The sequence below is a fragment of the Pimephales promelas genome, chromosome 6 (assembly GCF_988280905.1).
Source record: "Pimephales promelas chromosome 6, fPimPro1.hap1.1, whole genome shotgun sequence".
NCBI lineage: Eukaryota > Metazoa > Chordata > Actinopteri > Cypriniformes > Leuciscidae > Pimephales > Pimephales promelas.
Window position 1 is genome coordinate 30,158,421 of NC_142774.1, and position 23,201 is coordinate 30,181,621.

The 23,201-nt window shown below is 36.1% G+C and overlaps 2 protein-coding genes across 6 annotated transcripts in view; both read left to right on the forward strand.

Moving 5' to 3' along the window:
* The first annotated feature begins 48 nt into the window (after positions 1-48).
* Positions 49-8,567, forward strand: lap3 (leucine aminopeptidase 3). 2 transcript variants are annotated; one of them, XM_039692140.2, is made up of 13 exons: positions 49-276; positions 383-498; positions 595-649; positions 747-852; positions 1,387-1,546; positions 1,698-1,859; positions 3,159-3,317; positions 3,401-3,525; positions 3,614-3,702; positions 6,216-6,318; positions 6,413-6,492; positions 6,614-6,726; positions 7,652-8,567. In XM_039692140.2, the coding sequence occupies exons 1-13, from the start codon at positions 181-183 to the stop codon at positions 7,836-7,838; spliced, it is 1,551 nt and encodes a 516-aa protein (XP_039548074.2). In that variant the 5' UTR covers positions 49-180; the 3' UTR covers positions 7,839-8,567. The 2 variants fall into 2 exon arrangements, with proteins under 2 accessions (XP_039548074.2, XP_039548065.2); XM_039692131.2 differs by having other exon boundaries at positions 50-276; positions 1,695-1,859.
* Positions 8,568-15,980: 7,413 nt separating this feature from the next.
* rbm47 (RNA binding motif protein 47) overlaps positions 15,981-23,201 on the forward strand; it is a 30,949-nt gene continuing 23,728 nt past the window's right edge. For all 4 annotated transcript variants that reach the window (XM_039692083.2, XM_039692109.2, XM_039692119.2 and 1 more), the window contains exon 1: positions 15,981-16,233. The gene's annotated coding sequence lies outside the window, so the exon portion shown is untranslated. The remainder of the gene's footprint in view (positions 16,234-23,201) is intronic.

Here is a 23,201-nt window from a genome sequence, read left to right on the forward strand (position 1 = left end):
TCCATAGTGCACTCCCTTTAGGACTTTTGTAATAAATCGTCGTCTTTTGTTGACGTCATTAGCTGCGACCACGCGCGATTCTCTCAACCTTCCAATGTCACGTGTAATGCTTTCTAAGAATTACCTCTTGAATCCTATGTTTGAATCACGGTTGAGTCAGTATTTGTCTATTTAGACACGATGTTGATACCATTCAGAAGGGTGTTGCTTACTGCAATCCGAAAACACAACTGCAGACTGTTTTCGGACTCTAATATCACCTCCAACTCAAGAAAAGTAAGTTTCATAACTTGGCGTGTCAGCTAAATGTTTCTGTGTATGGACGTCACTAACAAGCGATTTGTTTTTGTTTTTATTGTTGTGTGTGAATGGGTTTATTTAGGGCTTAGTTTTAGGCGTGTATGAGAAACTGTCAGACAATGACGGGGTGCATTTCACGGAGGCTGCAGCGGCATTTGACAGGACCGTCTCAGGAAAACTGTCAGAAATGCTGTCCATGTAAGTCACTCGATCTTTGCATTCCTGTACCGTACCGCGCCTTTCTGCACGATCCATTATTTGACATGCCCACATCCCCCCCTCTCTGCTCTGTAGATCTGGGCCTCCTCTGAAGAAAGGGAAGAGTCGGATTTTCTATGGTTTACATCAGGTGTGAACTCACTTATAGATGTTTTGGCTGCCTTTAGATGCGTAATGTGTAAGAATTGCCTGATATATTAATCTTGACAAGTCTTTTTCTTTTAAAGGACTTCCCTAGTGTAGTTGTTGTTGGTCTGGGTAAAAGCGGCACAGGTGTGTGTGGAAACGAAAATTGGGACAACTGTAAGGAAAGCATTCGTGCAGCTGTGTCAGGTAAGTGCCATTAATGTGTGTGTAATGTGGGTGAAGGGTCTCAGTAATATTTCCTCCCAAAATAACTTGAAAAATTATTATTTTGCTCAAATATCTCGATGAATGAGTTCTGAAGATTGCTGATTTTGTTTTTGTTTTTTGCAACAACAACAAACAAATTTAGTTACTGAAATCTAATGCATAAATACATATTTTACAATTAAATGGTGCGTCTTCTTGGTAGTATTTGTTGTACTGCCTTCAATTGTTAAAATGTTTGGATACAGTGAGGTTAATTGTCGTGGAAAAAAATCACAATCCATATATTTAAATGGTCCCAGTAGGCTTTAGTTTCTTATAAAATTTATCTATCTATATAAAAATCTATCTATAAAAGTTCACTCTACTCATTTCACTCTACATTATAATAAGTTCCCCTTACAACAGCATGTTTTTTGTGTTCAGATCTTTACAATACATGTGTTGTGAAGTGAGAACATGGTTTTTAATACATTATTTAAAATGTTCCTAATATGTCTGCCTGTGTTTGTACAGTGGGCTGCAGGCAGCTTCAGGATCTGGAGGTAGCCCATGTGGAGGTGGACACTTGTGGAGACGGACAGTCAGCTGCAGAGGGCGCTGTGCTCGGGCTTTTTGAGTATGATGAGCTGAAGACCAAGAAGAAGGTCCGTGTCACGACCCAACCACATGGGAGGTATACTAAATAGATTCATGTATTCAGTTTCTTAGGAAATGGATTGCATGATTTGTAATAAATTCTCACACAGAGCACACCTTACACTCATACTAAGTCTGACACTTTATCATCTTTCTCGTAAGTTCATTTCTGTCTTGTTCCTTAGCAGTGTGGATTCAGCTTGGAAGAAAGGTGTTCTCTATGGGGATGGGCAGAACCTCGCCAGACAGCTGATGGAAGCTCCAGCCAATCACATCACACCCACAGTGTTCGCAAACACTATAGAGCAGAAACTGTCACCTTTTGCTCATAGAGTCACTGTCCACAAGAGGTAAATGTCAAAGTTCATTTAACTTTGTATTCAGTTTTACTAAGTTTTTTATTTTGAGGGTCTACTAGAATAGGGTTTCATGCATTCAAATGTTTCAATGTTCAAAAACGCCCTTCTATTACACACACACACACACACACACATGTGTGTATATACTGTATATGTGTGTCTATATATATATGTGTGTGTGTGTGTGTGTGTGTGTGTGTGTGTGTGTGTGTGTGTGTATGTATATATGTATGTACGTGTGTGTATTTATATATATATATATATATATATATATACAACTTTGCAATGCTGTTTGTGAATGTTGACTGAGGTTTAGGAGGACCAGTGTGTTGTGATTGGTGAATTGCTTTGAGCTTTTCTCAGAATTGTCATGCTCCTTACCATAACAGTGAGTTTCAACACACTACTGACATTACTCAACCAGGCCATTTTTATTTTGCACATGCCTTGGGGAAGAATTATTTAGGAAGGCATTTTAGGAAGTTCAGAAACAGTGCTTACTAATATACAGAATATCTCCCTTTGGAGTGGAGTTTAGGCTTTTGTAACTTTGCAGACCTTTTTCATACTCAAACAGCAACATGACACGTTAAAGAAAGTTGTAGATGAAGAAACATAATAGATCCTCTTTAAAGTCAATCACCCTATTCTTTACTGATGATTCTATTATTTATGAAATATATGCCAGACAACTTATTGTCTGGCATTACTGGATAAGTATAAGTATATAATAAGTATAAATACTTATTATATATACTGGATTAGTATATAATAAGTGTGTGTGTGTGTATATATATATATATATATATATACATATATATAAATGCATATACCTATAGAGTCTAGATGAATGATCATTAGTATATTGACTAAAAACGTAATACGTATGTGCATACCGTCAGCGGTAACGCAGAGATGATAACGTTTTTCCAAATTTTTCAGTGATCGCACCTTGGTTTGCATTTTCATTTTCACTGTTATTTTGCAGGTGAGCCGGTCAGAGCGCATTAAGGGTTTCCTGTTAGAATGTCGTGTAAGCGGCCCCTAAGTTAATAACTAATGATCTTTGCAATGGAAGTGAATCAATCAAAACTAACTTTTGCTGGACAATAACAATTTTCTCGAGCTGCTGTAAAGTCAAATCAATTTCTGTTACTTTAATTTCACATTATCACTGTAAACTAAGCTGCTTTGAAACAATCTATGTTGTTAAAAGCCCTATATAAATGAAAGTAACTTGACATTTTTTCACAAATCACTTTTCTGTGTATATTTCTTTCACTTTTCAAGGCCTCAGTCTTGGATTGAAAGTGAGCATATGGGGGCTTTTCTCAGTGTGTCTAAAGGCTCAGAGGAGCCCCCCATCTTTCTCGAGCTACATTACAAAGGTGCTTTAGACTCTGCACAGCCTCCTCTTGTACTGGTGGGAAAAGGAATCACATTTGACAGGTAACTGCACCTGTACAGAACCTGAAAACATCAATAGCATCTGTCAAAACACCCACATAACTTGTGTGTCCATATATCTCCAGTGGTGGAATCTCTTTGAAGCCCTCGTCAGGCATGGATGCCATGAGAGCAGATATGGGTGGAGCAGCCACTGTGTGTTCTGCAATTGTGACTGCAGCCGCTCTGAATCTTCCGATCAATATCATCGGTCTGTCCACTGCACGAGGCACTGTGCTTTAGCATCTGCTTTTTCATAACTGTTCACACACAAACTAATCTCACCTTCCCTGTTTCAGGTTTGGCACCACTCTGTGAAAACATGCCTAGTGGAAAAGCAAACAAACCTGGTGATGTTGTCCGTGCCAGAAATGGCAAAACCATTCAGGTATTCTCCACTCACACATGCACTTCAAAAGTGTGTCTGCTAAATGTTGTTGTATTTCAATCAAATTAAACAAAAATTTGCAATATTGAGTTTATGATAAACTTAAAGGGATTGTTGACTTTGAAATTATTTTTTGATATGTTTTAGCTTACCTCAAGGGCATCCAAGATGGAGGTGTCTTTGTTTCCACAGTATTTTCAATTTTGACATTTTTCGGTCAAACCGGTGTTGTCTATCAATCATATAATGCAGGTTTAGGGGGTACACGTCAAAGAGCATGCACAGAGAAGTCCTAATGAAACATGATTTAATGACTCGTAAATGTAAGTACACATTGATGGCCTAAGACACGAAACGAGCGGTTTGTGTTAGAAAACGAACAGTATTTATATCGTTTTTACCTCTTGTAACCACAGTCACGTCCAATTGATCTGAATCAGTTGTCCTATGTCCAACTGAACCGTGTCCAACATTCCGCCGGAAGTGATCGCTTGCGCGTGTACGTCACTCAGTGTTTAGACAGAGATTTCGGAAGTTTTACCTCTCACTGTGACGATATAAACCTATTTAGATATACAGGAAATCGCAATGGAAGGCGATTTCGATATATCTAAATATCGAGGGCTTGGAGCCAGAGGGGCGTAAGTGGCTTTTAACAAACTTTAAAGGAGAGACTAAACAAAATTTTGACCACACTTCAATCACCTGTATTATTAACCTTAAATCACAAACATTGCAACCACAGGCATACTTGCATGAATGAGTATTTAAGTAAAAAAAATTATGGCATATTAAGGGCCAATCCCAATTCTACCCCTTACCCCTTCACTTTCCCCTTCCCCTCCGTTTTGCGCGTCCACGTGAAGGGGTAGGGCTGTCCCAATTCTCTTTTGGTTGGAAGGGGAGGGCTAGGGTGAAGGGCCAGATAGCCCTTCAAACGAAGATTTTTCGGGAGCACACTTCAAACGAAGGGGTATGAGAAGTGTCACTGCTAACCCAGGCTGGCTGCCCAAGCGACAAAGGAGACCCATAAATTTAAGTATTTGTGGCTTTAATAAGTATTATAACGACAAATAATGATTTGCTTTATGTTACATTCAATATTGTGTTCATATTTACGGTCAGTTTCTTCACAGAAACGTTTGTAAAAAAAAAAAAAAAAAAAAAAAAAATCGCTAAAATTACTGTAGTTTGCTAACGATAGTCCCGCAACATATTTTCGTCGTCTCCGTTGTTTCCTGCGAACTTCACAAGATGCAAGAAAATAGCTGTAACCCACGCGACTGAGATAACTGTAGCTGTCGACGCGATCTTGGAAGTCGTGATAAACATCGGCGCATCTCCTGTGACGTAGGCGCTAGCGACGACTTATAATGACGTTTAACGGAGGCGTAGTGGTGTCCCATTTCTTAGGGGAATATTTTCACCCCTACGCATTGCCACTCTGTTTCAAGGGTCAAGGGGAAGGCGAAGGGGTAGGGCTAGGGGAAAGGGAAGGGGTAAGGGGTAGAATTGGGATTGGCCCTAACACAATGAACATGTTCTAAAACATAAAAAAAAAAAAATCAAATGCGTCAGATAAGCCTTTTTGTTGCTTTATTCAATAGAGTTTGATCTCAGATAGGTATTTTTATAGCTCATCGAGACCTTTATTTTGATATAAAGAACTCATATTCGCCCAAAATGCCACTTACGCCCCTCTGGCTCCAATCCCTCGATATGTTTAGTGAAAGGTAAAAAAAAAAAAACTTCCGAAATCTGTGTAAACAATGAGTGACGTACACATGCAAGCTACTAAACTATCCCTTTAAGAAAGGGATAAGCTACTAAATTATCCCTTTAAGTGACGTACACACGCAAGCTACTAGAACGAAGTTGAAGTCTCATTCTCACCAAGGCTGCATTTATTTGAACAAAAATAAAAGCAAAAACATCAATACTGTGAAATATTATTACAGTTTAAAACAGCTGTTTTCCATTTTAATTGAATTATTTTAAGTGTATTTTATTCCTCCTATGCTAGCATAGCTAAATTTAAGTTTGCTTAACTTAAGCATAAATTTAAAATTTAGAATTTGAAATGATCCTTCAGAAATAATAATAAAAAAATCATAATCAAAGTTAAAAACAGAGTTTGTTACAAAATTAATGATGTATATTTCACCGAATAGAAATTCAAAATAACTTTTTTTTTTTAAGTATATATTTGTAACATTGTAAGTCAAGTGTTTACGGTCACTTTTGTTCAATTTAATGCATCCACACAGAATAACATTTTGGGGTCGTTTTAAGTAGTGGACACTTATTATGTATAAAACAAAAGTTTATGTTAATTTACTGTAAATATTTAGGCAAAGTATGCCAAGATTATTGCTATTTATGTTTTTTTTTTGTTTATGAACTATAAAATGAAAATCAAATCAAAGAGCATTTCTGCTAAACTTTTCTCTGTAACAAATAGCCTAACTGTCCTACATTAGAAATGCTGAGCAAGAAATGTATTTCTTTGGTAGGTTGACAACACCGATGCAGAGGGCAGACTGATTTTGGCTGATGCTCTGTGTTATGCTCATAATTTCAATCCCAGAGCAATCATCAATGCGGCTACACTTACAGGTACAGACATGCACACTGTATTCACATTTGTGCTTTTTTTAAGTACACATGTAATTGTATTAAGGATTTCTCTCTGTCTTTGTTCCTCTGACAGGTGCTATGGATGTGGCCTTAGGTTCTGCTGCTACAGGAGTCTTTACCAACTCTGATTGGCTGTGGATGCAGCTGCATAAGGTAATGAGCGACGTCGCTCAAATGTGATTGTCAAAATGATTTGAATAACACTTCAATCATCACTGCCATTTCAGACTTTGGGTGAGCTGATGTGTTTATATTATAATGTTTGTCCTCCTAGGCAAGCATTATTACTGGTGACAGAGTGTGGAGGATGCCACTGTTTCAACATTACACCCGACAAGTAACAGACAGTGCCCTGGCAGATCTGAATAACGTTGGAAAATACAGCCGGTACATATGCACTCTTGCACATTCATTAATGCTTATTCATATGGTTTCAATCTTTTTCAAATGCTCCGTCCCTCTAATTCCACTGGCCATTGACTAGCAGTAGCAAGTAGCAGATCAGGGTTTTATTGGGGTGTAATGTGAACTAAAGATTTTGGATAATTAAAAAAAGTCCAAACATCCAGATGTTTACCATCATGGTAAACAAAGCATGTCCATATTGTATTCATAATACACGTACATACTTTATAGAGCATATATTTAATTTATAATGGTCGAGAAATTCTTATGCAGTACATACTCAGACCATATATGCTTTTGGATGCACTGAAGCTCTTTGATATGTCCCGACCCAACTTCCTGTTTCAATAGGAAAATGTCTACATTACATTTACCCATTAAATTATTTTCCTTATTACATGCGTTAAGACATTAATAGTTTTATTCAGCAAGCATGCATTAAATTGATCAAAAGAGATGTTAAAAATATATATATATTTCAAATTATTACTGTTTTTGAACTTCAAAGAATCCTGAAAAAGCATGGGTTCCACAAAAATATGTTATAAAACTGTTATAATAACATAAAATATTTTCTTGAGCAGCAAATCAGCATATTAGAATGATTTCTGAAGGATCGTGTCACATCAAAGACTGGAATAATGATGCTGAAAATTCTGCTTTGACATCAATGAAATAAATTTAATTAATTTAAAATACATCTATTCAATACATTTAAAGTGTAATAAAATTTCACAATACCACTGTATTTTCGATCGAATAAATCCACACTCGGTAGGCATGAGATTTCTTTCAAAAACATAAAACCTTACCCGACCCCAAGTTTATGATTAGCACTGTATTTGTTATCTGTTTACCGTGCTTGTTTTTGGTTGCCATGACACTGAACTGGTCTGTGACCTCACAGTTCTGGTGGCGCCTGCACCGCTGCAGCCTTTCTGAGAGAGTTTGTGACAGCTGATCATTGGGCTCATCTCGACATTGCCGGGGTCATGAGCAATAAGGACGAAGTCCCATACCTGAGAAAAGGAATGTCCGGAAGACCTACACGTACTTTGGTGGAGTTTGCTGCTGGTTTGGCCTCTGAACCGTAGCGTGAATTTTGACTGGACTGCCACAAAAGTATATTCATGATGATTAGTGTTCAGAACCAAAGCCTGCGGTTATAGATACTTTTGCTGCTGAAATTAGCAAACAATTACCAACAAGTGATCAACATACAGAAAGAAGGATCTTCTAGTGCCATGAACAGAAAGTAATATTTAATGGAAACTGCTGACAAGCACTACTGAAAGCTGCCATGCTGTAGCTAAAGTCTAGTTGCACTATAACTAGCAACAAATCAAAATGTAGAATGAAGGACCTGTTTGGTGGACTGCCTTTTTAAACTTTATTGTATTAAGAAGTGGCACACGGTTCAGGGAACTTTTCAGATTTTCATAGTTGTTTAATAAGATGACGTGGTACTAGTGTTATGCTATGTATAAATGCACAAAATACAAGGCCAATAAAGTAATGTGGCAATGAAGAGTGTAATGAATGTCGCAGTGGAAAGTGTGTTGGCATTGAGTCAGGATGGGCTGTCCAGATAATTGTTGTCTTAAAGGAGTAGTTCACTTTTAAAAAAACTTTTGCTGATAATTTACTCACCCCCATGTCATCCAAGATATCCATGTCTTTTTTTCTTCAGTCGAAAAGAAATTAAGGTTTTTGATAAAAACATTCCAGCATTTTTCTCTATATAATGGACTTCAATGGGAACCAAACGGTTCAAGGTCCAAAAGACAGTTTCAGTGCAAATTGTTCAAAGGTCTTTAAACAATTCCAGACGATGAGTAAGGGTCTTATCAAATGAAACAAAAGCTTATTTAAAAAAAAAAAAAGCCTTCGCCTTGCTCTGTGTTGTGATGCGCGTTCGTGACTCTCCTATTCAAACTCGTTCATCAAAATGAACGAATCTTTTCCCGAGTCAACTTGTTCATTTCGTACGTTGAATCAACCAAATGACACGAAAAAAGATTTGTTCATTTTGATAAATGAGTTCAAACAGGAGAGTCACGAACGCGCATCACAGTACAGAGCAAGGAGACCATTTGAGCTTATAAAACTTTTGGACCTTGAACCGTTTGGTTCCCATTGAAGTCCATTATATGGAGAAAAATGCTGGAATGTTTTCATCAAAAACCTTAATTTCTTTTCGACTGAAGAAAGAATGACATGGAGATTTTGGATGAAATGGGGCTGAGTAAATTATCAGCAAAGTTTTTTTTTAAAATGAACTAATCCCTTAATAAACAAGTTCAATTATCTAAAGAAATGAAAAATATATCTTTCATTTAGTGGTGAAAATCAAGTTTTAATGTAGTTCATGTATATGTGGTGTTTTTAATATGCTTTAAGACAAACCATGTGCAAATTCACAAGTCATTACTCACTTATGAGTATTTTCTCATTAAAACTGCAGTGTCAAAAACACGGTTCTAAGTTTCTTATGTCACAAATTAGCTTGTAACCAATCACATCAAGGTATGGGTGGGCTTTAGCATATCATTAACTGCTGCAAAGCAGGGGAGTCTCAAGAGAAGCTACCTATCTTGGTATAATTTTCTGTAACTTGAGATAATTACGTATGGTGCATATTACGATGTTCTGATGAACTATATAACTTTCTCCACTGACTTTCTATGATGTTCTTTTGTAGGGATGCTGCTTTTTTTAGGCAGCTGACTCTGAAATGGTGAACGGGAACATTTTATAAAAAAAATATCGCTCCCCCAGATGTAGATCTACGCTTTGCTTCGTTTCGCTCGCGCATTTAACGGCGTGTACATAAACGCGGAATCACTCAGACATTTAACGGCGTAGACGTACACGCATACACGCGGATAGCTCAAAATGCGTTTAGATAACATGCCACTTGACTTGAAAGTAGTGTTTGTTTACGCAAAAGTCATGATGCCATGTTGCTGATGTAGAGAGCGATACATAAAGTGCATTACCATTCTGATACATCAACTTGTAGAAAAGCCTGCATGAGTGAGTGGAGACGGGGCTCATTTGCATATTTGTGTTTCTGTATACTAAATGAAGCACGGTTGTAGAGTTACATTCAAGCTATTTGAAGGCATAAATATGTCGTTTTTGTTATCAAAGATTAGTTTGATCAAATTATTGACTACAGGGGAACTTTAAATGATAGTTCTGTCATTATTTACTCATGTTGTTCCAAACCTGTATGAGTTTCTGCTGTGGAAAACATACACTATTTTTTAAAATGTTGGTAACTGAACAGTTTTGGTTACCGTTGACTACCATTATATTGATTATAAACATGAGACATTTCTCAAAATATCTTTTTTGTAGAAAATTAAGTCAGATTTGAAGAGATTAAATATTTGGACTTTAAATTGTGCTTATTCCCTAACCATGTTTTAAGGTAACTGTATGTGCCCTTTGCAGAGGTAATGTCTGAGGGGGAAAAAAACACCTATACAAAGGCTATTCATTGTGATTCAACTCAATAACTTTGAATGAAAAGTATGAAAAGTGAGTAGCCATTTACACCACTAGATGGCTTTTGTGAAAGTGAATGGAGGAAGAAGAGAAGGCTCTTGTTATCTCAGAAAGTTGAGTGTTGTGTCAGCTGGGCCTGCGCACTCATTTACACACAAAACTGGAATGAAACCCTCTCACACCATGCCTTTGTGTGTGTTTTTTAACTTGAGGAACATTCTAACTATCCTCTGGGGACATGGTTGCTAAAAGACGTTTCCAGAACGAGCTAAAACTAATTTTATCACATCCTCAAAGATAATAAAATAAATAAATGTAAAATGGTGTTTTTATTCTTGAAATTAAAAATTCTTTTAGGTATTTGCTTAGGATTTGTTAGTAGTAATTCTGATTTATTACTAGGTTAAATGGCAGTGTGTTTTGAAGACGCTAAATCGGACGTTGTGCTATAAGCTGATGAGGAATTTGTGCAATAAACTGGTAATCTGAAAAGCTGGTCGAGATGGAGAGGAGAACGATTGTTCTAACAGTGCAGAGGTTTAAGCACGCGCGCCATGCTTTCATCCCACAATCCATCTACACACGCACAGCCCAAATATCCACTTTACACACACTTTTTAGACAGTATTGCTGATATTCATATAAGTCTGTGTTTGTGCATTCTAGAGCCGTCTTTACTGCAGTAGTGATAAGTGATTGTAGTTTTGTGCATTGTGACTGAGTAATTGAATTGATCATGCAAGGGAAACTGATTGTTTCAGGAATTAAACATGACATTTTTATTGCTCTGTGACTCGCCATGGTTGCTTTATCTTAATTTGGAACTATTTTTGTTGGTAGACTAAAATAGACGTAACATAATCAGCAATACTGTGTCTAAAACATTCATTTACTTCAATTGTTGTTTATTTTACTACAAATTTACTTATTTTAATTTTTAGACACAGTATTGTTGAATGTTAATGCAAGTTTTTGTTGAAAACTGTGATTCAATCAGGAATTAAACGACTTGATGCTATGTGAAATGCAACGGTTGCTTTAGCTTCATTTGAAAATATTTTCAGTTGCATTGTTATTGTCATTAACTTAATCGCCAATACTGTATATAAAAAAAGTAGAAGTAAGTACTTAGATGTAACATAATCGGTAGTAATGGCTAAAAAGTAAACTTGTATATGTAACGTATCGGCGGTAATGTCTAAAAAATAAACTTGTATATGTAACGTATCGGCTGTAATGTCAAAGTAAACATCCAGATCAACGGTACTGTCTAAAAATGTATCTTACGAAGTAAAATTGTAGTAAAATAGATGTAATGTAATCTGCAAGTCTGTGTCTACACTCAAAAAATAATATGTTTACTTTAATTATTTTTTCAACAGGTTCCACATAATTGGTTTATGTTAAACAAACATAATTTGTTCATGTAACTTCAACATAATGGAATTAAGTCATTTTAAGCGGCCCTATTAAAGTAGTCTCAAGGTAATTTTTTTAAATGGCTTCCGGACATGATTCAGGTAATTTTTTTTATATTCATTCATCCAATAATATTTAATTTATTTGAGTAACACATAATTAAATTGATTAGCTATTTGCTCGCAGTAGCACATATTAGCATCTTGACTGCTATAAAATTAACATGCTCATTCAACCAAACATTAAAACAAATAAATCAGTCCACTGTCAAACAAAACGCTCCCCTCTTCTCCACAGTGGTAACCCACTATTAAGTTTTCCGCTTTTCTCATTTTCTCAAAAAACAAACCAAAAAAAAACCCACATAAATTTAATTTTAACATTTATTCTTTCTTAATTCAACCATATGCAAAGCATGCTTATCAATCATGTAATCCAACACAAGCTGATTAAGTAAACTAAAATTTTACATATATTTAAGCAGATTGAACACAATCAAATTAAGTTTGGGATACATCAGTATCACTGGGTCACCACTAAATTTTATGTTCCAGGTGTAATTGAATAATAGATCTGGAGGACAAAATCGAAATTCATTGTCGTAGAGCTGACAATCTTAGTTTGTAGATGGGGATGAATCTTTATAGGTGAGTTTCGTTGGGTTAGAATTAAGACTTACTGTAATGCTTGCGTCTCAGATGAATGAAGTTATATATGTATGAGATTTTTGTGAGGCTGAGACAAAGAGGGAACAACTTTGATAAGAGTATTGTTCAGAAGTGCAGCCGGAGGACAAGGTCACCCTCATACAGTCAAAATATCCTTTTTGCCACTTCGTGTCTTTTGTTAAAGTGGGAAGGTTTGTGATAAACATAGTGCTGATATCCACATCATAAATCATTGTCAACTTGTTAATTTGTGTTGTAATAATTTATATTTGAGAACTGCACAATGATAAGGACTGAAAAATCAGTTGTTTATTCATTTAGCAGACAATTTTTATCCAAAATATCTCAAATTTATGTATTCATCTAAAAATCTCAATTGTTTTCTTTTTAAACAGCAATGTTTCAGAATTTTGCTAATGTCTCCTGCTTTTTAGATTTGTCGCTGGAGAACAACACCCTAGCAAGATCACTGTAAAAAAAAAAAATCTTTTCATGATTAGTAATCACAACATTTTTTCTTTTGTCAAATCAACTTAAATAATTTATTTAGTTCAGATAACATATAATTTTTTAGAGTTTCTTCTAATTAAATCAATCTCCTTCATTGTATAAACTCACTTTTTCCAGTTCAATGAACTTAAAATTTTAAGGCAACCAGGTTACTACTTTTAAAGTTAAACCAACAATTTTTTTTACAGTTATGTCATAAACTTGCTCAGTTAGACCAAGATACAAATTGCTGCAATTAAAAGTAAGATAATTCAGTATGAACATTTCTCATCAAATCCTTCCAAAGCCAAATTCTAATAATTTTACAGATGTCTCATTTAATTTTCATTTCTGCTATAGGAATTTTAAGAGAAACATCAAAGACACTACAGTTATTTTTAAAGAAATGAATACTTTTATTCAGCAAGGATGCATTAGTTTATCAAAACGGACCGCAAATACATGTATATTGTTAATTAATGCAGTTCATGTGAACCTTGTTCATCAAAGATTCATGAAAAAAAATGTATCACGGTTTCCACATAAATATTAAGCAACACAAGCCTTTTTCAACTGTGATCAGAATAACATAACGTTTCTTGAGCATCAAATCCGCATTAGAATATTACTGTTCATACTGTATTTGAATGCAGCTTTGGTTAGAACTTCTTTCAGAAACATTAAAACATTTTACCAACCTCATGTTTGAATAGTATGTGTAAATGAAAACGAAAGCTTAATAGAGGTAAAGCACAAATAAATGTTTCCTCTGGGTGTGTATTTGTTTTGGGTTGAGGGGGTGGTGTATGTATGTTTTGGGCCTGCAAATGACCTATTGTGTGTATGTTTTCAAGCCTCATGTTAATGAGTGTGTGTGTGGGAGAAAGTGTGTGATTGTATCCCCCCCCCCCCCTTCAGGCAGGAGTGTGATTGGTTTTAAACAGATTAACATTCTAACGCTCAGAGTCTCAAATCCACCCAGTAATTCAAAACAAAAACTACTCATTAAAACATACTGACCCTACCGCATGGTTTCATTTACCTTTTAATTAAAAGCTTAGCAATTTATGTCATTATACGCTGATTTCACACAGCCGCCATTTTAAAATAGCCTCGGTGGGAAGAAAACTGGAAGTGTTGCTTTTAATCATAAGAGAGTCGCAAATTTGATGGCGTATTGTTGTGTTTAATGTAGAAATTAGTTATTCTAAAAATGTACATACATTTCTTTCATACTTACAGTGAAATTCATTTATAAATAAAATATTTTTATATATATATATATATATATAATTCAGAATGTAAAAAGTTCTTCCCACCGGAGCCTCGCTTTCGATTTCAAAATGGCGGCTGTGTGAAATCAGCGTGTAGTACCCCCCAAAAATAAATATACTAAGATACAAAAAAGGCTCCCCTAGTCTAGGTTATGTTGAATTTGCTGTGTCACCGTCATACAGTGACTCTGCAACCAGAGATGTGGAATGTAATTTTGTCCACTCCTACTGCTCTCGCTTATGTGTAATTCACCTGTAAGCCTTTGTCATGTCCAGCATTGAGGAAGTGTTTCCGATCTCTCTCCGTCTCTTGTTTTCTCTCTGCATTGTCTGTCTATTGAGCGAGGAGAAGGTGCGTTGAATGCATTGCTTGTATGAAAGGCTTTTTCTCTGTGTGAGAATAAATAGAACTCTTCTCAGAGACTTGTGTTTCACACATGGGGGTTGGTTCATTCATTTCTGTTTTCAGCCAAGTTAAGGAATCAATGTTTTAGTGAAATGTTCCAATCAAAAATGCTGGAAAGTTGGGTCAAATATGGACAAACCCAACTATTGGGTTAAAAAATGGCCAAAAACCCAACGGTTGGGTTTGTCCATATTTGACCCAACTTTGGGTTTAAACAACCCAGCATTTTTTAGAGTGTATTAGTAGATGAACCATTTGTTTGCCTGGCAAGACAATCGACTAAAGGGTTAATGTTAGGGTATGATTTGGGGTTAGTGATACATAATGTACAGTTATATTACTATAGTAAGTACAAGTAATGTGCAACTACTGTACATCACGTTAAAATAAAATGTTGCCTGTGAGTTTGTAACGAGAAACGTAATTGTAATTTAGTCATAGCAAATGAGAGAGCAAATGATTAATACGTGTACATACATGTGAGAGCAAATGATTAATACATGTATACGTGGCACATTTATTTATTAATACGTGTACGTGACGTGTTCTTTTCTCTTTCTTTCTTTTATTTATTTATATAGCACTATTAAAACACAACCATGGCTGAACCAAAGTGCTTTACATATAAAACCATACAAAAATAAATAAATGCAAGAACACACGTAAATCAATAAATAGACAGCATGTTAAACATCACATCTAGTTTTTGTAGACAGTAAGTGACATGTTGTCTATGATTGCATTTCATGAAGTAATAATTTGAAATACACACACAAGCTTGAGGTCAGTGAACTAGGTGAAATGGTTATTTGGGAGATTGAAAAAAAAAAGTTCCCGTTATTATTAACATTCCCAGAGGTCTATGAGAAACAGAGTGTGTGTTCATCTTTGTGCCACTTTAAGGCCTTTATTGCATAAATCGGAGAAACCAAATGGGGTGGTGGGCTCTTATATTTGTAAGGTGTGTGTGTGTGTGTGTGTGTGTGTGTGTGTGTGTGGAATGCTGATCTGGCCTGTCTCCAGGTTGAGGGAGGATAGCGTTTCCAATCCGAGAGCCTGGAAGCATTCTGGTTTGGTGAGTTTCTGAGACGCGCACACACACAGAGAAAGGAACAGGTTGCTCAGACCAACCCGGTGAGAAACATTTCCCGGTACTAACTGCTCTAGACACACATACACACTCTCTCTCTCTTTCATCTTATCACTGTGTGAAGATTTCATATTCCTTAAATACAGTATATCTTTTTTTTTTTTTTTTTTGCGATAAGTTTGTTTTTTGACCCTCTGGATTTCAGACTGGGCCAGTATTCTTAAATTTTTTTGTTCATTTTTTCCCCCCTCCTCACAGCAGAGGAATGTGAAGATTATGTCAGTGAGAGGCAGGTACAGAGACTAGCACTAATTACTCTCTCTCTCTCTCTCTCTCTCTCTCTCTCTCTCCACTCGCTCTCTCTCGTTCTCCCTCCCTCCTCCTTCTCCTCGCCAGTGAAGGAGAGACACAGGGGAACGAACAGCAGGGACGGGGAAGTGAAACAGTTTGGAGACAGAAAGTAAAAGAGAAAAAACAAGAAACTTAAAGTTTTTTCATCACTCTGGACCGTCAAAACCTACAAGAACAGACACGACACAGGGTGAAATACAGAGAAACAGGGATGATTGCGGCTGTTCTGCTTGATTAATGCAACACGTAGATTCTCTTTGACAGCTATTAAAAGCGCAGGTAAGTTCGTACGACGTCTGTCATTCTCTCCTTCGTTGTCTCATGTTTTGTCTGTTTTTCTTTCTTGTTCTCTCTGTCATCTTCTCACAGATGGTCCAGCGATCATGTTTTCGCCTCTGACCTTATTTATTTTCATAAAGTTAAATTGACATCTCTCTTTCCCTCCCTCCCTCCCTCCCTTGTTCTCTTTTCCATCTTACAGTTGTAAGGTTAGAATGTCCTTGTGTTGCGAAAACTGTGTTGAAAGTTGCTCTGCGGGTCTTTTGTGTGTGTATGCGTGTTGTGTAACTGCACTCAGGGGGTGTGCTATAATTTAGTGTGTGTGGAGAATCAGGTTTCTGACAGAGAGATGGCTCAATCTATAGAGAAAAAAAAAACTAATGAAAAAGATTGAAAGAAGTTAAGGCCCATTCAAGTCAGCGTAGGAGTTTGCTTAATGAGCGTAGATGTGTACTTCTTTTTCCAAAGGGGAAAGGCACTGCATGAAAGGACAAGACACAAATATTATTTGAGGATTAATCACTGTTTCTTAAGCAAAAATTGTTTCAAGAGCCGTGGAGGCTTGTTTTTCTGTGAATAATGTGGAAATTACCTCCTGGTGCGTATAATGGTGAAGTTGTCTCCAAAAAAGTAGCTATACATCTGATAAAGACCTACTTTAGGGATGCCCAAAAGATTCCTCACAAGTAAAAATGGTACTGTATATCATAGACAAATAGTTTAATCTTAAAATGAAAGTTTTCTTGTTGAGTCAGGGTTAGTTTGTAGCAATTATAATTAGATTTATAAAAGAACAATAGTTAGATAACTGTTAAACGTGTGTGTGGGTGGTTGTGTTTACTTTGCTGTACCTGAGGTACAATTTTGTCTGCAGAAGAGAGCTAAATCATACAAAACCTCCCTCTTAAGGGACTTTTTAAACTGGAAAAACGATTCAGAAGTAAACCAAATTATTTATTTATAAATATATACATGTATTACTTGTAGAAGTCAGTATTAAATACAATTAGCCTTATATAAAAACCATAGAAGTCTAAGTCTCTATTTGGATATCTTGGTAAGTGTGTGTGTGTGTGTGTGGTCCTGGTAAACTCTATGTTATGGGAACAAAATGTCCCATTATAGGGACAAAAAATCCTTGTCCTTTTGGGGACAGTTTTTGGTCCCTGTGAGGAAAACGGTTCATAAAAAATACTAAATTATGCTTTTTGTAATTGTAAAAATGCTGATTTTTTTTTTTTTTGGTGTTTGGGAATAGAATATACAGTTTGTACAGTATAAAAAACATTGTCTATGGAATGTCCCCATAAAACGTGAAAACACAGCATGTGTGTGTGTCTGCGAGTGCCTATGAATGGGTTATTTCACGTAGGGGGTAAAGAGGTCAGTGGTCTTGAGAGCTGACACGCTGTGGCTTTGCATTGTGGGGATGTAGTTTAAAAGAAATTAAATGAACTAGAAAATAATTAACACTCAGGTGAAGTACAAAGAAAAGACAACTTGTCTTTTGAGACGTGTACACTGTGTGTACACGTCTCACTGGTCAGGTGACTCTCTGTTATTACTCTAAATACCGCATCAGTTAAATGTGTAGGCATGTTTATTTGGTGACAGACCTTTGGGGGCCCAGTAGTGCGTGCATTTGTGTGTGTGTGTGTGTGTTTGAAATCTGATTGGCTGTGGCTCTGACTTGAACCAGTTCTCTCTGTTTCCATTCAGATGCTTATCTGATTATCAGAAGGCAAGCATATTCAGGTGCATGTGTGTTTTTAGAATTTATATACACTTTTATCTTTTAATTTTGTGAATATAGCAATGAATTTAATTTTCTTTTTATTTGGCTATTAAGTTTCCTAAAGACGTTAAATTTGTCTCGCAAATCGAGTATGAACGTTGAGACAGATTTGCTTTGACTTATACTTCAGAAATGCGGTTAGTTAATTAACATAAGTTCAAACAGTCCTTTTTGATTAATTGTTTCAAATTTTTGATCCAACAATTAGCAAGTAGTGTTTTGACCGATTCAGACACAAAAATGCATTTAGAGTTGTTGAGTTATTTATGAATCAGTTCAAACTGTCCATTTTAATGAATCGATTCACAACCCTGATTCAATGGCTTGTTTGCGCCTTCACTCAAAGTAATTTCCGGATAAATATATAAATATTTAGCTAATAAACGTTGTTAAAAAAAAAAAAGATTTTAGTTTCAATATTGCCTGGTCCTATTGCCCAACTTTCTTCATTTATGAAGAAGAAAAACACTTCCAAACCAGTCAAACACTTTAATTTCTTGATCCCCACAAACTCAAATGATAAGATTTAGGGACATTTCTCAATTCTACATTCTTTATTGACTCAGTACTTTTGTTTCCTCTTTGCGGGAAACGCACACATTTATTATTCATCCACCTTCAGTCTTTCAGTCAGTCTTTCTTGACTTTGTAGATGTGCTATTAGATATAAATAAGGAAACAGAGAGGGAGAGCAAGACAGGTCACCTCTCTTTCTGTGTTCTTAAAGTCATATGACTGATCATGTGACCTCCTCAGCTTGATTTTAACCCTGACCGACATCTGGACAAGTGTATGTGAGTTGTGTGTGAGTGAGTGAAACAGGATCTCCTCTCTCTCCCTTCTGCTTTTCTTCCCATCTCTCTCCCTAATACACACCAAATACCTGCACTTCACAATGAATGCATTCTTATACTGTCTCTATAGACAGACTAGAAGAGCTGTGTGTGTGTGTGTGTGTGTGTGTGTTCAGTACGGTTCTCCTCCAGGTAGTTTGATTAATAGTGACTTCTGTGGGGTGGAGCTCTTTTAGTCCAAAGACTTAATTTGGGATATCCCACCGTGTGACACACACACACACACACACACACACACGCACACACTGGTCTCCTTAGTGACACAAGTTCTGCATGTCTAAATCAAGTCGCTCAATTTCTCTCTGTCTTGCTAATGCTTTTATGCCGCTTCATTACACACTGCTCTCTCCCCTTTCTTCTTTACTTTGTTGTAGTGAGTAATAATAGGCCCCGTCCATTGAACCCAACAAACCACACAAAAGCAGCATTGGTGTGTGAATACTGTTATACTATAGTGTGCACATCTTAATTGCATTACCAATGTACCACTCACATTTTGATGTACAAATCTGCTGTAGTGTGTGTACGTGTGAAATGAAGGGTTGAGAGAACACAATGGTCCCTAGCAGCGTGCCTTCTTTTATATGTAACTGTTTAAAACATCTCATCCCTCTTGCATTGATACTGAAGACTCACATATTCACAAGTGTTTCTTTTTCGGTGAGAACACCCTGTCCTTCAGCTAAGACATCGAAAAACAGCATAGTACAAAAAGTAACTTTTCTCTTAGCATTAAAAATAACACACGGCATTACTGATTTACATTTAAGGGATAGTTCACCCAAAAATGAAAATTCTGTCAGTATTTACTCACCCTCATGTTGTTCCAAACCTCTATGTGTTTATTTGTTCTGCTGAACACAAAGGACGATATTTGGAAGAATGTTTTAATCAAGCAGATCTCAATCCCCATTGACTACCATAGTATGTATTTTTTCCTACTATGGTAGTCAATGGGGAATGAGATCTGTTTGATTAAAACATTCTTCCAAATATCTTCCTTTATGTTCAGTAGAACAAATAAACACATAGAGGTTTGGAACAACATGAGGGTGAGTAAATACTGACAGAATTTTCATTTTTGGGTGAACTAACCCTTTAAGTGTTAAACTCTCAAAAAAACGTGTATGACCCTTTAGTCCGTGTTCAATGAGAAAATCTGAAGACTAAGTGCATTTAAAGTGATTTTATTTAAAAAAATTGACAAAGTAAATTTTTTTACAATTAGAGTTGGCATTAGTGAGAGACTGTCTGCAAATAGTAGCCCAAAATTATAAATTCGGTCATTATTTACTCTCATAAGACTTTAATTCTGCTTTGAAACACAAATGTATATATTTAATGAAACCTGAGAGATTTCTGGCCCTTCATCGAATATTCTTTACCTATATGTTGATACTTATTTTCATAAAGACATCTGAAAAGTAATAAGACTTGAATTAAACTGCTTGATTCATATGGATTATTTTTACTATGTTTTTATGAACTTTTTGAAACGTCAGACTTAAGTAGAATGGACTTTCAAGTGAGAGACAGAAAGGTTTCATTAAAAATATCTTAATTTGTGTTTCGAACATGAACAAAAGTCTTTGGGAATGACTGAAGGTTTGTTTTTGGGTGAACTATCCCTTTAAACAGAGTTCAGTGTTATGCAAATGAGCAGTGACACAATGTGGTTACAACCAATGGGAGTACAGAGTTATCCTCCATGATTACTAACTTAAAAATTGGTTTAACTTAAAAAATGAAGTAACCTGGTTGCCTTAATTTTAAGTTGATTGAACTGGAAAAAGTGAGTTAATACAATGATCATCAGACACTCAAAATAATTAGTTATTTGAACTAAATAAATTATTTAAGTTGATTTGACAAAAGAAAAAATGTTGTGTCAAATCAACTTAAATAATTTATGTAGTTCAGATAACATAATATTTTGAGTTTATGATGATTAAATCAATCTCCTTCATTGTATTAACTCATTTTTTCCATTTCAAAGAACGTAAAATTTGAAGGCAACCAGGTTATTTCATTTTTTAAGTTAAACCAACAATATTTTTTTTGCATTGAGCATGCGAAATCGCTTCAACACGCAACAAATTGATATGACGTCACATTCCTAGGGCATGATGTTTGGATCCTCTATTGTTCAAATATATTTGCACAACAGGTCAAAGTTCCCTGAAATTCTTCTAAATAATTTTTTTTATTTATATTAGTGTGCCGATGCGCTTTGTAGCCCCGCCTACAGTGAAATCTCATTGGTCCAAAATCACACTGTTTTGCAATTCAATATGGCTCTTCCATGTCTGGTGATATTTAAAGCTCTCGAGTGGTTGAGCCATCAGCGCAGTCACCATCAGATGACCTTGACTCAGAGATCTACTGTTGGTTAGAAGTGTTACCAGCAAAGAGAGTCAGTCAGAGCGCATGTCTGTTTGCGTGCCTGCGTGCGTCTTTAGTCTATTCATCTATTCGTACAGTGTAGAAGTTTAAGTTAAACCTGATTTTCCAGTAACCTTTACTGGCATTGTGTGACGCAATGTGTGCAAAACTAAAACACACTTACACAATCTATCTTTATCCCCCACAATACACACACAAACACATTCGTACGTCTTATATCCCCGTCCCTTGAGAATACAGTTCATATGTTTCATTTACATTTATCTAATACTCTATCCCTTTTTCTGTAACAAACAAACTCTCTCATCCCTCTCTCCTGAGGAAGAACAGAAGGAAATAGACTTGAACTCAATGTAGGAGAAGGATTTTACATGTTTATAATGGGCACTGATTAGGCTATAAAAGCAGACTTTGCTCCCTCTCAAGGCATGTTGACTTTCAACACAGCCTCACCCTGCTTTATTAGCCTACCCACAATGCATCATGTGCTCAGGTTTTATAAGGTTGCCAATGATTAAAAAGATAATCACTGATAGTGCTATTTTACATTTCAAGGTTGCATTTTGATTGAAATGTAACTTCTGAAATGTTTCCTTGTGAATTAATGTGTGTGCACTAGTGTTTTGAGCTCAGGACTGTTGTAGACAGTTCAGTTGAGGGATCCATCCAACTGGTTTGCCACCCCTTTGTGTGTGTGTGTGTTTAGTGTGGCTACTAGGGATTTCTGTGATCAGCCAGCCGCCTAGAACAAAAACTGTTTCGGCTCTTAAGCGCAACGTCATTTCCTGTAAATGCACATCATCCCCTGTTGCACTTCTCTCCTCCCCCTCCCTCTTTCCAACCCCAGGATTTTTAGTAGTTACAGCTGAATGTGTAACAAGTGACCATCATATGACATCTCACTGACTCTGCAGAAACTTATAATCGGGTAGTTGATAAATAACATGTCCATGAACTAAAAGAAAGTGTTACACTTTCATTGAAACGTTTGGTGTTTGGTAGGTTATTCATGTTTTAAACAAAGTGTCTTATATGTTCTTAATTAATTGATCAAAAAAAAAAAAAAAACAGTAATGTTGTGAAATAGTATTACAATGTAAAATTGTATTTTAATTCATGTGATGGTACAGCTGAATTTTCAACATCATTACTCCAATCTTCAGAGTCACATGATCCTTCAGAAATCATTCTAATATGCTGATTTGCTGCTCAAGAAACACTTTATTAGCAAAGTAAAATATTTTAATATTTTTTTTGTGGAAACCGTGATTCGAAGGATTTTTTTAACGTAAAAACGAACACCATTCATTTTATGTAAAATTATTTTATTAGACTTTAAATGCCTTTTTATGATTTTTCACGAGTAAAATTCATTTCTTTGCGCAAAATGTTTCAATATTAAATGCGTTAAAGCCAGGAGTAGTTCACTTTAAAAAAAAAAAAAACTTTTGCTGATAATTTATCCACCCCCATGTCTTCCAAGATGTCCACGTCTTTCTTCGTTTGAAAAGAAATTAAGGTTTTTGATGAAAACATTCCAGGATTTTCTCCATATAATGGACTTCATTGGGAACCAAACGGTTCAAGGTTCAAATGACAGTTTCAGTGCAGCTTCAAAGGGCTTTAAACGACACCAGACGATGAATAATGGTCTTATCTAGGACCCTTCGAGTCATGACTCGAAAAAAGATTTGTTCATTTTGAACAGGAGAGTCAGGAACGCTCATCACAGAACAGAGCAAGGCGAGCATTTGTGCTTATAAAACTTAAACTTTTTTATTTATTTTTTAAATGACCGATCATTTCACTAGATAAGACCCTTATTCATCGCCTGGTGTCGTTTAAAGCCCTTTGAAGCTGTACTGAAACTCTCTTTTGGACCTTGAACCGTTTGGTTCCCATTGAAGTCCATTATA